The sequence below is a fragment of the Cebus imitator genome, unplaced genomic scaffold (assembly GCF_001604975.1).
Source record: "Cebus imitator isolate Cc_AM_T3 unplaced genomic scaffold, Cebus_imitator-1.0 Scaffold102, whole genome shotgun sequence".
Taxonomy (NCBI): Eukaryota; Metazoa; Chordata; class Mammalia; order Primates; family Cebidae; genus Cebus; species Cebus imitator.
In genome coordinates, this window is record NW_016107417.1 from 2,962,202 (window position 1) to 2,973,624 (window position 11,423).

Here is an 11,423-nt window from a genome sequence, read left to right on the forward strand (position 1 = left end):
CATTGCAATCTCTGCCTCCCGGATTCAAGCGATTCTCCTATCTCAGCCCCCCAAGTAGCTGGGATGACAGGCACCTGACACCACGCCCAGCTAATTTTTTATTTTTAGTAGAGATGGGGTTTCGCCATGTTGGCCAGGCCGATCTTGAACTGACCTCAGCTGATCCTCCCGCCTCAGCCTCCCAAAGTGCTGGAATTAGAGGCATGAGCCACCACACCTGGCCTGAGCCTCTCCTATAAAAAAGGGTATCGCCCCTGCCCTACTCCTCCCTGCCTGCCCACTGTGCCATGAAGAGAAGTAGCACGATTGGTGGTCGCAGAGGGAATGGCACCTGGGAGCCACTAGTACTTCCTAGATCCCATCCACCCTGTCTGATGCTCCCAGCTGCCCCCAGGTTGGCAGGAGACTGTATCCCCACTCCAGAGGGCGAGAGTGACTGAGCCAGGAGAGGAGCGGGCATGAGAGCACTGCAGCCTGGGCAGGCTGGGCACTCCCAAAACTGCCAGTGAGCCCTGTATGTGGCCAACTTCCTGAGAGCCTGTCCTCAGTGGATCCCTCACTTGTGCATGTGTTCACGGGTAGGGTTTCTGGGGTCCCTGTGCAGCCAGGGCAGGTGCCTCCCCAGGAGCCAGGGTGGGGTCTGGCGGGGGCAGACCAGCATAGAGGCTGGTGGAGGCCCCACCTGCTGCAGGAGGCGGATGCGCATGGCCCGGTCGGTGGAGGAGAACATCTTGACCACCACAGGAATGATCTTGTGCTGATACTCCTCAGCGCTCAGGAACTTGCCCACCTGAAAGAACAGGAAGAGGGGTTCAGCCACTCACAGGAATGGGCTGACTTTGCTGGGCTCATTTAAATTCTGGGGGCTGATATCCCAGGGTGGGAATGAAGTGATGGTGGAGTGGGGGACAGGCATTTCCTCAGGAGCCCCTCTACCCATATTCCATCTCAGCCCTGCCCTTAACCTGGTCCAAGGCCTTTTTCAGGAGGCTGATGAAAGCTGTGTGCCCCTCCCTACAAACAGGCACCTCTATGCCATATGCAGACATTCTGCCTGCAGTTTCTGGGGGTTCCCAGCTATACAGGATTTGCTTGTTGTCTTCTCCCCTCCTGCCAAGTCCTTCAGGGCAAAGGGTTCTCCCCAAGGCAAGCAGAGCAGGGAATGGCAGGTGCCCAGGAAAGGGTGGGCTAGGGTCTGAGGAAGGGGTGGAGGATCCAGCTCCCTGAATCCAGGTAAGCTGAGTGCTGAGTGGTTAGGAGGGAGGATGGCCAAGTGAGGTGGTGGGCAGGTAATCCCCCTGGGCCTTGGGAACCAAGGTGCACAGGTCAGACGAGGGGAAATGGAGGAAGGGCTGAGGGTTGTGAAGCCAGGGGTTTGTGGAAAAAAGATTTTAGAGGCACAGAGTTTCTCCTCCCCAGGTGAGAGCTGGTCAGGTGCCTGTTTATAGACGCTGGCAGGAAGCTCCTGTTCATTTGGCTTTGGGTCTGCCCTAACCAGGCTGCCCCAGCCCAGGGCCTTCTCCTGTTCATTTGGCTTTGTGTCTGTCCTAACCAGGCTGCCCCAGCCCAGGGCCTTCTCTTTGGCAGTTCCTGTGCACTCAGCAGCTCTCTGGGCCCCACAGCTCCACTCACCTTGAAGAGGGGCGTGAGGACAACAGCCCCGGCATTGCCGAACTCAAAGGCGGTCAACAGCTGGGGCAGCACCTTGTGCCGACAGAAATCCTCAGGGAATGTGTCCAGGCTCTTGCTCAGCTCCTGGAAGAACTTCTGCTTCTCAGCTGGCTCTTTGATCTGGGGGAGTGAGGATGGGACCCAGGGAGGAGATCAGCCTGGTCACAGCCCAAACCCAGCCACAGGTGAGGACAAGAGCCACCAGCAGCCTAAAGGAGAAGTGATGCTCATGGGCTCTGGAGCCCAGCTGCCCGGGTTCAGGGCCCAACTGTCCCGCTTACCTGCCATGTAAAATGGGATGACAGCTCTACTATCTACAGGATTGTTCTGAGGAGTCACCAGAAAATGCACATAAAAGCTGCAGCACAGGCCTGGCACACAGCAGACGCTCGGTCAGTTATGGACTGTCGCCGTCATAGCTGCCACCTGACCTGTTGCTGGGAGAGCAGCCACTAGGGGCATCACTAGGGCATCGGGCCCTTTATCAGTGTTGCCCCTACTGCTCGCCACCCAGGGTGTGAGCACAGAGGAGGACACTGAAGATCAAAGAGGTAAAGGGGCTAACTTGGTTCCCCTGCCCTGGCTGGGGTGGGCATGAAGTTCCTGGTAGGCCGTGGATGGCAGGGACTAGGTATACTTTACCCCCAGACCTTGTCCTCCCACTGAGCCAAAATGGACCAGGCTGTAAGCTCCACAGTCTCCTTTAGTCCTCCTAACCCCACTTTGAGGCCATAATACCCCCAACCCATATTTCCTGAGAAGAGATTATATGCTAAAGCCTTTTTAAATTCTTTTTCTTTCTTTCTTTTTTTTTAAGACAGGGTTTCACCATGTTGGCCAGGCTGGTCTTGAACTCCTGACCTCAGGTGATCCGCCCGCCTCGGCCTCCCAAAGTGCTGAGATTACAGGTGTGAGCCACCACGTCTGGCTGCGCTAAAACCTTACACAAATTGTCTCAGTCCTCTCCACAACTTTATGAGGTAGGTGCTAATGTAATCCACATTTTCCCAACAAGGAAGCTGAGGCACAGAGAGGGCAAGGAGCTTGTCCAAAGTCACATAGCTATGAAGCGGTCAGAGGAAGGTCTGATCCAGTGATTTGGCACCTCTCCCGTGCTGCACCGTTCCAAAGATGCTGTTATTCCCCTCATTCACAAAGTGGGAGATGGAGGGTCAAGGTCAGCAGCCAAGAGCGGCGAGGCAGGGATCATGACCCAGTGTTGTGTTCCAAAGTCCCTGTGCTCTCTGCTGTACCCCCACCCCCAGAGCCATGGCTTGGCCCAGGAGAGGTGACCTCTGGCTTGGGACAAGGAGGACCTAGATGGCCATTGAGCAGCTCAGACCAGCGTGAGAGGCAGGCTTGGTGCTCTGATCATAGGGTACAGTGGGGCCAAGGCCCAGAGAGAGGATAAATCACATCCAAGGTCACAAATCAAGAGAGTTGCAGCTGGGCTCTCTCCACTACTCCACCCAATGGTGGGAAGAGGGGCCCCTAGGCACTGCCCTCCCATGTTCTCCTGGAGGCTCTGGAAACAGCCCATTTCCTATGGGGCACATTTTAAGAAGAAGGGCAGCTAGGCAGAGTCAGCCATATGAGAACTCCAGGTAACAAAGTTCCTGCTGCCCCAACACTGCCCAGGAGGCAACAGGGCTCAGCGTTTCTAGCAGCCTCTCCTTCAAGATGCAGTTCAGGTTCCCATCTTCCAAAGGCCCTCCCTGCCCCGCAGCAGCCTCTGCTGGGTCAGGGTCTGTGGAATGTCTCCCACTGTCCTCTCCTGCTCCTGATTCTGATTCCCAGCCCCTGCTGTTTCCCCATGCACAGCTGGGTCCAGACAGTGCGCAGACCAGAGCCTCCCTCCCTCCTCCCCACAGCAACCTTGTGGGCCAGCACACCCGGATGCTCCACTGTACACATGTGGAAGCCAAGGTTCAGAGGCACAGCAGAGGGTTCCCTCCTCAGCATCCTTCCGTGTGCTGTCGCCTCTGCCTGGAACTCTTCCTCCAGGTACCATCCCTCTGGCTCCACCATCACATCCTTCAAGTCCCAGCTCAAATGTCACACTTCAGAGAGCCCATCCCAAGACACCCCCCTCTAGTACTTTCCTTCCTGCACTGGTTTTCTTATTTATGATTTTCTTTTTTTGAGATAGTTTCACTCTTGTTGCCCAGGCTGGAGAGCAATGGCACAATCTCAGCCCACTGCAACCTCCACCTCCGGGGTTCAAGCAATTCTTGTGCCTCAGCCTCCCAAATAGCTGGAATTACAGGCACACACCACCACGCCTGGCTAATTTCATATTTTTAGTAGAGGCGGGGTTTTACTACGTCGTACAGGCTGGTCTCGAATTCCTGACCTCAGGTGATCCACCCGCCTCGGCCTCCCAAAGTGCCAGGATTACAGGCATGAGCTACTGCACCTGGCTTATTTATGATATTCATGTTTTCTGTCTCTCCCCCAACAAGAGTTCCCAAGGGTGGGGACCTGGTCTGTTTACTTTTTGCCAGATCCTTGAGGGCAGGAATCTAGGTCTGCCTCACCTTCCTCCCCACCATGCTGCCCACCCCGCTGCCAGAGCCAGCACAGGGCGTTACACCCCTGGGGACCAGAGCCAGAACGTGCACTTGGAGTACTGGAGTAACCCGAGCAGGCGCCCAACACTGTACCACGCACCTTCAGCTCCGACTCCTCACTGGGCCCTCTGAAGTAGGTACAGTTTGAGTCTCCCTGGTCCAAAATGTTTGGGACCAGAAGTGTTTCAGATTTCAGATGTTTTCAGATTTTGGAATATGTGCATTATATCAATTCAACAACTCTAATCCAAAAATCTGAAATGCAAAATGCTCCAATGGGCATTTCCTTGGATTGTAATGTTGGTGTTCAGAAAGTTACCAGTTTTGGAGTACTTCAAATTGTGCATTTTCAGATTAGGGATACTCAACCTGTACTATTACTGGGACTGAACTTCAGCCAAGGGAAGTCACACAGCAAGTACGAGTTGGAGCCAGGGTTTGAACCCGGATTGGCCTAACTCCACAGTCCATGCTTGTCTCCTGAGGGTCAACTGTGAAAGACCCTGAAAAGCAGGGTAGAGGGCAGAATGAAGAAGGGAGGGTCAAAGCCCAGGATGGGTTGGGGGCTCACCTGAATCTCCTCCAGGAAGAGGTTGGTCTCTACAAAGCGGTTGCTCATGAAGCCACCAGGTGCCCGGCAGCTCTGCAGGAAGCGGGCCGGGTTTGGACGCACCTTGGGGTTCGCTCCCACCAGCTCACAGTAATGGGGCACCAGTGATTTGGGAATCTGCAGGGGAGAGGTCAGTGTCAGGGCAGGGGTAGCCAGCTGGCAGAGGGGCTGAGGCGGGGCAAACAGCCAGGGGCAAGAAACTTACCTTCCCAGGGTTGCGTAGGGCTGCTGCCCGAGGTAGGGGACCGTTGAAGACTTCCCAGATGAGACAGCCCAAGCGCCACATGTCTGCTGACCTGTGGCAGTGACCCAGAGCTCTTAGGGCCCCACCAAACACCTGCACAGGCCTCCAACCTGCCTTGGGCACCAGGCACCCGCTGCATGGCAGGTCCTGGCTATGTTCCTCAGCTGAGCCATCAGTCCCAAGAGGCAGGTTTTATCAGCTTCACTTAACAGATTTAAAAAACCAAGGCTCAGAGAACTAGGCACATCTGCCCAGGTCACACAGCTTTCAAGTTTGGAATAGCCCAACCCCGAAGCCTACGTCCATCCTGCCCTACCGCCCTGAGGACCCTGGGGACAGAGGAATGGCCATCACTCCTGGGACACTGATTCCCTCCCCAGCCAGGCAGCAGGGAACAGGGGAATGCCAACTAGTCTAGGGGTCCTGAGGCTGCAGGGGCCTCCAGGACAGAGCAGGTTGGAGCACGCTGCCCCCAGTCACCCACCACTTCTCTCTGACCACTCTGTCACTGCTGTCAGCCAACTCCGGGGGGTCATACTGCTCAAGCTCGGGGATCCCCTTGCGGGGAGGTCCCCCACCGATGCCCTGCGCTGAATACATGTAGTCCAGGCCCCCAAGCTTCCACTCGCCAGCTCGGTCCACGAACACGGCGGCCATGCAGACATTGTTGTGGATGAGGCTGCAGTCGTTGACCAGGAAGCTGAGGGCTTTCTGGGGGCAGAAGGAGCCATCACGCCCCAGCACCTGCAACCCCCCATCCCTGCTCTCATCACCACTGCCCCCACCTTACCACTATCTGGTGTAGCCCCCAGGAGATCTCCAGCTCCTTCAGGCCACCAGCCTCCACTCTCGCCTTGAGGTACATTCCCAGTGGGGTCACAGCCTCTGTCACAACGTGGAGGCATTTTTCTGTCTGGGGAAGGGGACATAGGTTTATCAGGGGTGAAGGAGCAGAGAGGAAGGGGAGATAAGGGACTTGATGTGGGGTGAGATGGGGAAGAGGAAACCAAATCTGGGGGTGCTGGGGCACATAGAGAGGAAACAGGAGGGAGACAGGAGTGGGTAACCAGGAGATAGTGAGGGGCAGAGACGGGCAGGTTGGGCAGCGGGTACCTCCAGCCCATCTATATAAGCCAGGATGTTGGGGTGCCGTAGAGTTTTGAGGCGCTTGAAGGCAGCTTTGGCCACCTGGGTCTGCTCTTCGGCTCCAGGCTTCACATCATACACGAAGATGGACACCGGGCTGCCTGTGGCCTGGGGGAGGACAGCAGGGCCGGAGATGGTCCCAGAGCTGTTGTGTGGCCGGAAGACAAGGGCCAGCAGCCAGGTACCTCCCAGGTCAGCCTTAGGCACTTCGCCGGGCCCACGTGACCCTGGCCCCTCCGCCTGTTCGTCCCCTCGGTCCCTCTGCCCGCCACGTAGGCATTGCCCGCCCCCTCCCCGGCCCGTTGCCCCGAGACTCCGCCGCCACGTTAGGCCGGGCGCAACGCGGCGGGGCCAGCGGTACGGACTAGGCAAGGCCCAGGTCGCTAGCGGCCTGCGGAGCTCGGCCGCACTCACCTTCTTGCGGCCGCGGTGCAGGGCCCAAGGCCCGGGTGGGCCGCCCTCGAGGAGCTCCGGGATGAGCTCGAACGGGAAGTCCCGGACCGGGTCCCGCGCAAAGAACCACATCGTCCCCGCCGTCGCCGCCGCCGCCGCCGCCGCAGGCTCGGGCGCCTCCGCTCCGGGTCCTCCGGCCGCCCGAGCCGGGGCGGGCCGGGGAGGGGGCGGGGCTTGCGTCGAACGGGGGCGGGGCCCGAAGCGGGGCGGGGCCTGAGTCGGGGCGGGGCAGGACCTGAGTTGGGGCGGGAAGGGGGTGGGGTCGGGCCAAGGGAGGGGCGGGGCGAGAGACGGAGGTGGGGACAGGGACAAGGGAGGGGCGAGGAGACGGGCGGGGTCAGCCGGGGCGGCGGGTGGTGCCAAGACCGACACACTGCCGCCGGATAAGTCACTTAAAACTCTCTAAGTCTGTGAGTCCTTATATCTAAAGGGGTGGGATAATAGAGCCTGCCTTCTAGCGTATTCTAAGGATGAGAACTTAAGAAGGAACAAACGGATGAGAATACCGACGCAAAAAGGCGGAGACGTAGTGACAGGCATGAGGGGGTGCAGTGAGGAGTGAGACAGAGGCCCAGGAAGGGAGACTAGCCCCACGCCAGGCACTCGCTCTCACCAGCAAGTGGGCGCCTCCAGGCTCCCGGGAGGAGTCGGTGCTGGTGGAGTGACCAGGAGAGAACCAGGAGGAGACGCCCCTGAGAAACAGCGTAGGTGAGGGCCAGAGAGTGACGCCAAAGTTCTAGGGAGGTGCAGAACCCCGAGGGCAGGGGCGGGCACCCAGGGAAAGCAGGAAGGAGAGACTGAGAAGGGAAGAGGAAGTGACCCCAGAAAAGGAGGGGTGGAGGAGTAGCTGGGTAAGTCCAGAAGAGACCCGCATCTCCTCCAGGCCTCTCAGTGCCTGTGTGGTCAGCCACGGAGTGGTGGTAGCTCAATCAGCCCATCATACTGTGGCGATCCGGCCCCTGAGCTATGTAGGAGGGGCTGGACAGGCGGTGGTTCCTCTGCAGGTAGGGTCTCAGGTCCCAGGCTTGGGGATAGTCCCTCAACCATACCCTGTGAAGCACTGGTGAGATTCTGGGACCAGTTATGAAAAGTCTGATTGAGATGCCTTTGGGAGTTAACTCAAGGGCAGAGATGCCACAATGAGACAGAGCTGGGTTTGAATCATGGTTCAGCCCCTCACTGGCTGTGAGAACTCACACGGTTCCCTTTGGAAGCGTCATGTCCCCCATCTATAAGCCGGGGTGAGGGCTGGATGAGGTGGTTCACACCTGTAATCTCAGCACTTTGGGAGGCCAAGGTGGGTGGATCACCTAAGGTCAGGAGCTCCAGACCAGCCTGACCAACATGGTGAAACCCCTGTCTCTACTAAAAATACAAAAATTACCTGGGCCTGGTGGCGGGTGCCTGTAGTCCCAGCTACTCAGGAGGCTGAGCCAGGAGAATTACTTGGAGCCAGGAGAATTGCTTTAACCCAGGAGGTGGAGGTTGCAGTGAGCCAAAACTGTGCCATTGTATTTCATCGTGGAAGACAAAGCGTGACTCCTTCTCAAAAAAAAAAATTAGGCCGGGAGCGGTGGCTCAAGCCTGTAATCCCAGCACTTTGGGAGGCCGAGGCGGGTGGATCACGAGGTCAAGAGATCGAGACCATCCTGGTCAACATGGTGAAACCCCGTCTCTACTAAAAAAACAAAAAAAAATTAGCTGGGCATGGTGGTGCGTGCCTGTAATCCCAGCTACTCAGGAGGCTGAGGCAGGAGAATTGCCTGAACCCAGGAGGCAGAGGTTGCGGTGAGCCAAGATTGCGCCATTGCACTCCAGCCTGGGTAACAAGAGCGAAACTCCGTCTCAAAAAAAAAAAAAAAAAAAAAAATTAGCCGGGCATGGTGGTGGACACCTATAATCCCAGCTACTTGGGAGGCTGAGGCAGGAGAATCACTTGAACCCTTGGGGCAGAGATTGCAATAAGCCAAGATTGTGCCCACTTTACTTGAGCCTGGGCAACAGTGCAAGACTCTATCTCAAAAAAAAAAAAAAGAAAGAAAGAAAAAAAGGAAGCCAGTGACAACATTGTGAATGTGGAATGAGCAATGTTGAAGATGGAACATGTCCTGTCCCTCGAGGGAGCAAGCAGAGGTCTTTTTTTTTTTTTTTCCTGAAATGTTTAAAGCAAGCAGAGGTCTTTAATACCAGAATACGGAGTCTAGAATGTTACTGTATTGCGGACATGAGCCACAGCCTGAGCTGTGTGTCTGTGAGGGTTGAATGGTGGAGAGGGGGAGGCTGGCGGGTGATGCTTTGGGATCATGGTCACAGTTGGAGGTGAGGGGTCTACAAACATAGGGTTCATGCTCGTGGTGGCATTTTGTTAGTGGTGCATTCCCTTAGCAACTACCAGATGTCAGGGCTGTGTAGGGCACAGGGCCTTGCCTGGAGAGGAAGCAGTGCAGGAAGGGCAGGGCCATTGGACTAGGGGCAGATCTAGGAGTTCTCAGGGAACCAAGGAACAGCAGGGAGGCAGCGGCCAGTGCTAGTGCAGGTCTGCAACAGGACACCTGGAGAGGAAGAGCCAGCAAAGGGAGCTGCCCTCAGATTTTCTGTTAATGAACCTGAAGCCTGCCATCTTAGCATGGGGGCAGCATCCTGTTCTGAGGTTCTCACCTTGCGCCTGCCCCAAGCTCACATGAGCATCTATTTCATCACCTGTCAAATGGGGATAATACAACCCTCTCATCACTGCCCTATGAGGGGGACCATGTTGTTTCCATTCTACAGATGAAGAAACTGAGGCTGTGAAACCTGATGCCGTAAGAAGTGGCAGGGCCTGAACACTGTGCTGCTCGCTGCCTGCCTCACCAGCCAGGACGAGTTCCAGCTGCCCTGCAAGCTCCACCATCACCTGTGGGTGTCCTAGGACAGGCAGCCATGGGGTCCTCCAGGCCACCAGGAGCCCAGCTGCTCCAGAGGAGCTGCAGTAGGATGTCATGTGGGCAGAATTTGGAGGCAGTCACCTTGGTTTGCATCCTATTTCTGGGATTTTGGGGGAATCACTTTGCCCCCTTTTCCCATCTGTAAAAGTAAAGGTAATAAAAGTAACTACAGGCCAGGCACAGGGGCTCATGCCTGTAATCCCAGCACTTTTGGAGGCTGAGGTGAGTGGCTCGCTTGCACCCAGGAGTTCAAGTCTAGCCTGGACACATAGCAAGACCTTGTCTCTATAAAAAATGCAGAAATTAGCTAGTCGTGGTGGTACATTCCTGTGGGCCCAGCTACTCGAGGGGAGGATCGCTTGGACCCAGGAGGTCAAGGCTGCAGTGAGCCATGATATGTTACTGCACTCCAGCCTGGGTGACGGAGTGAGCCCCTGACTCAAAAAAGAAGAAGAGGAAGAAGAAAGTAACTATGGGCCAGGCAGGGTGCACACCGTAATCCCAACTGTAATCCCAGCACTTTAGGAGGCCGAGGTGGGTGGATCACGAGATCAGGAGTTCAAGACCATCCTGGCGAAGATGGTAAAACCCCATCTCTACTAAAAATACAAAAATTAGCTGGATGTGGTGGCAGGTGCCTGTAATCCCAGCTACTTGGGAGGCTGAGGCAGAGAATTGCTTGAACCCGGGAGGCGGAGGTTATAGTGAGCTGAGATCGCACCACTGCATTCCAGCCTTGGCAACAGAGTGAGACTCCATCTCAAAAAGAAAAAAAAAGTAACTCTGCACTGGACTCAGTGGCCCACGCCTGTAATCCCAGCACTTTGGGAGGCCAAAGCAGGAGGATTACTTGAGCCCAGGAGTTTAAGGCCAGCCTGAGTCACATAGCAAGACCTTGTCTCCACAGCTTAAAAAAACAACACGTGTAAATGTCTCTCCTTTGTCCCAGTAATTCTACTTCTAGAAATTTATTCTATAAAACCCTCATTCAAGTATGCAAAGATTTATGCCAGGCAGTATAATCATTAGAGCCAGATTGTGAAGCCAGACTGCCTGGATTTGTATCCCAGCTCTGCTACTTATGAGCTACATAGCCTCAGGCAAGTTACATATTCCCTTTGTGCCTCAGTTTTCCCATGCGTAAAATGGGTAGAGTAATAGTACCTACTCCATAGGCATGGGAGGCAGAAAAATGCCCCCACCAAAGATATCTACCTCCTAATCCCTGGAACCTGTCACCTTACATAATAAAAGAGACTCTGCAGACATGATGAAGTTAAGGATCTTGAGATGGGAGATGGTTCTGGATTATTCTTCAAATGGGCCTGGTATAGTCACGGGGTCCCTACGAGAGGGAGGCAGGACCCTCACTTCAGACAGGAGATGTAATAATGAGAGCAGGAGGTTGGGGGAAGGTGAGGATGGGCCATGAGCCAAGGAATGCAGGTAGCTTTAGAAGGCAGAAAAGGTGCAGAAATAGATTCTCTCCTAGAGCTCTCAGAAGGACCACAGCCCTGCCGACACCTTCATTTTACCCTTCTGATCCCCAGAACTGTGAGATAATAAATGCATATTTATTTATTTATTGAGATGGAGTTTCACTCTTGTTGCCCAGGCTGGAGTGCAATGGCACCATCTCGGCTGACTGCAACCTCCGCCTCCCAGGTTCAAGTGATTCTCCTGCCTCAGCCTCCTGAGTAGCTGGAATTAGAGGTATGTGCCACCATGCCCTGCTAATTTTTTTTTTTGAGACGGAGTTTCGCTCTTGTTACCCAGGCTGGAGTGCAATGGCGCGATCTCGG

General features: G+C 55.5%; 1 protein-coding gene across 2 annotated transcripts in view; it reads right to left on the reverse strand.

Moving 5' to 3' along the window:
* SCYL1 (SCY1 like pseudokinase 1) overlaps window positions 1-6,869 on the reverse strand; it is a 15,016-nt gene extending 8,147 nt beyond the window's left edge. For both annotated transcript variants that reach the window (XM_017537104.2, XM_017537103.2), the window contains exons 1-8: window positions 6,656-6,869; window positions 6,209-6,349; window positions 5,886-6,008; window positions 5,580-5,806; window positions 5,057-5,147; window positions 4,813-4,968; window positions 1,633-1,791; window positions 683-790 (exon numbers count right to left, since the gene is read on the reverse strand). In XM_017537104.2, the coding sequence (XP_017392593.1) occupies window positions 683-790; window positions 1,633-1,791; window positions 4,813-4,968; window positions 5,057-5,147; window positions 5,580-5,806; window positions 5,886-6,008; window positions 6,209-6,349; window positions 6,656-6,766 (1,116 nt within the window). In that variant the 5' untranslated portion in view covers window positions 6,767-6,869. The remainder of the gene's footprint in view (window positions 1-682; window positions 791-1,632; window positions 1,792-4,812; window positions 4,969-5,056; window positions 5,148-5,579; window positions 5,807-5,885; window positions 6,009-6,208; window positions 6,350-6,655) is intronic.
* Between the last annotated feature and the right edge of the window lie 4,554 nt (window positions 6,870-11,423).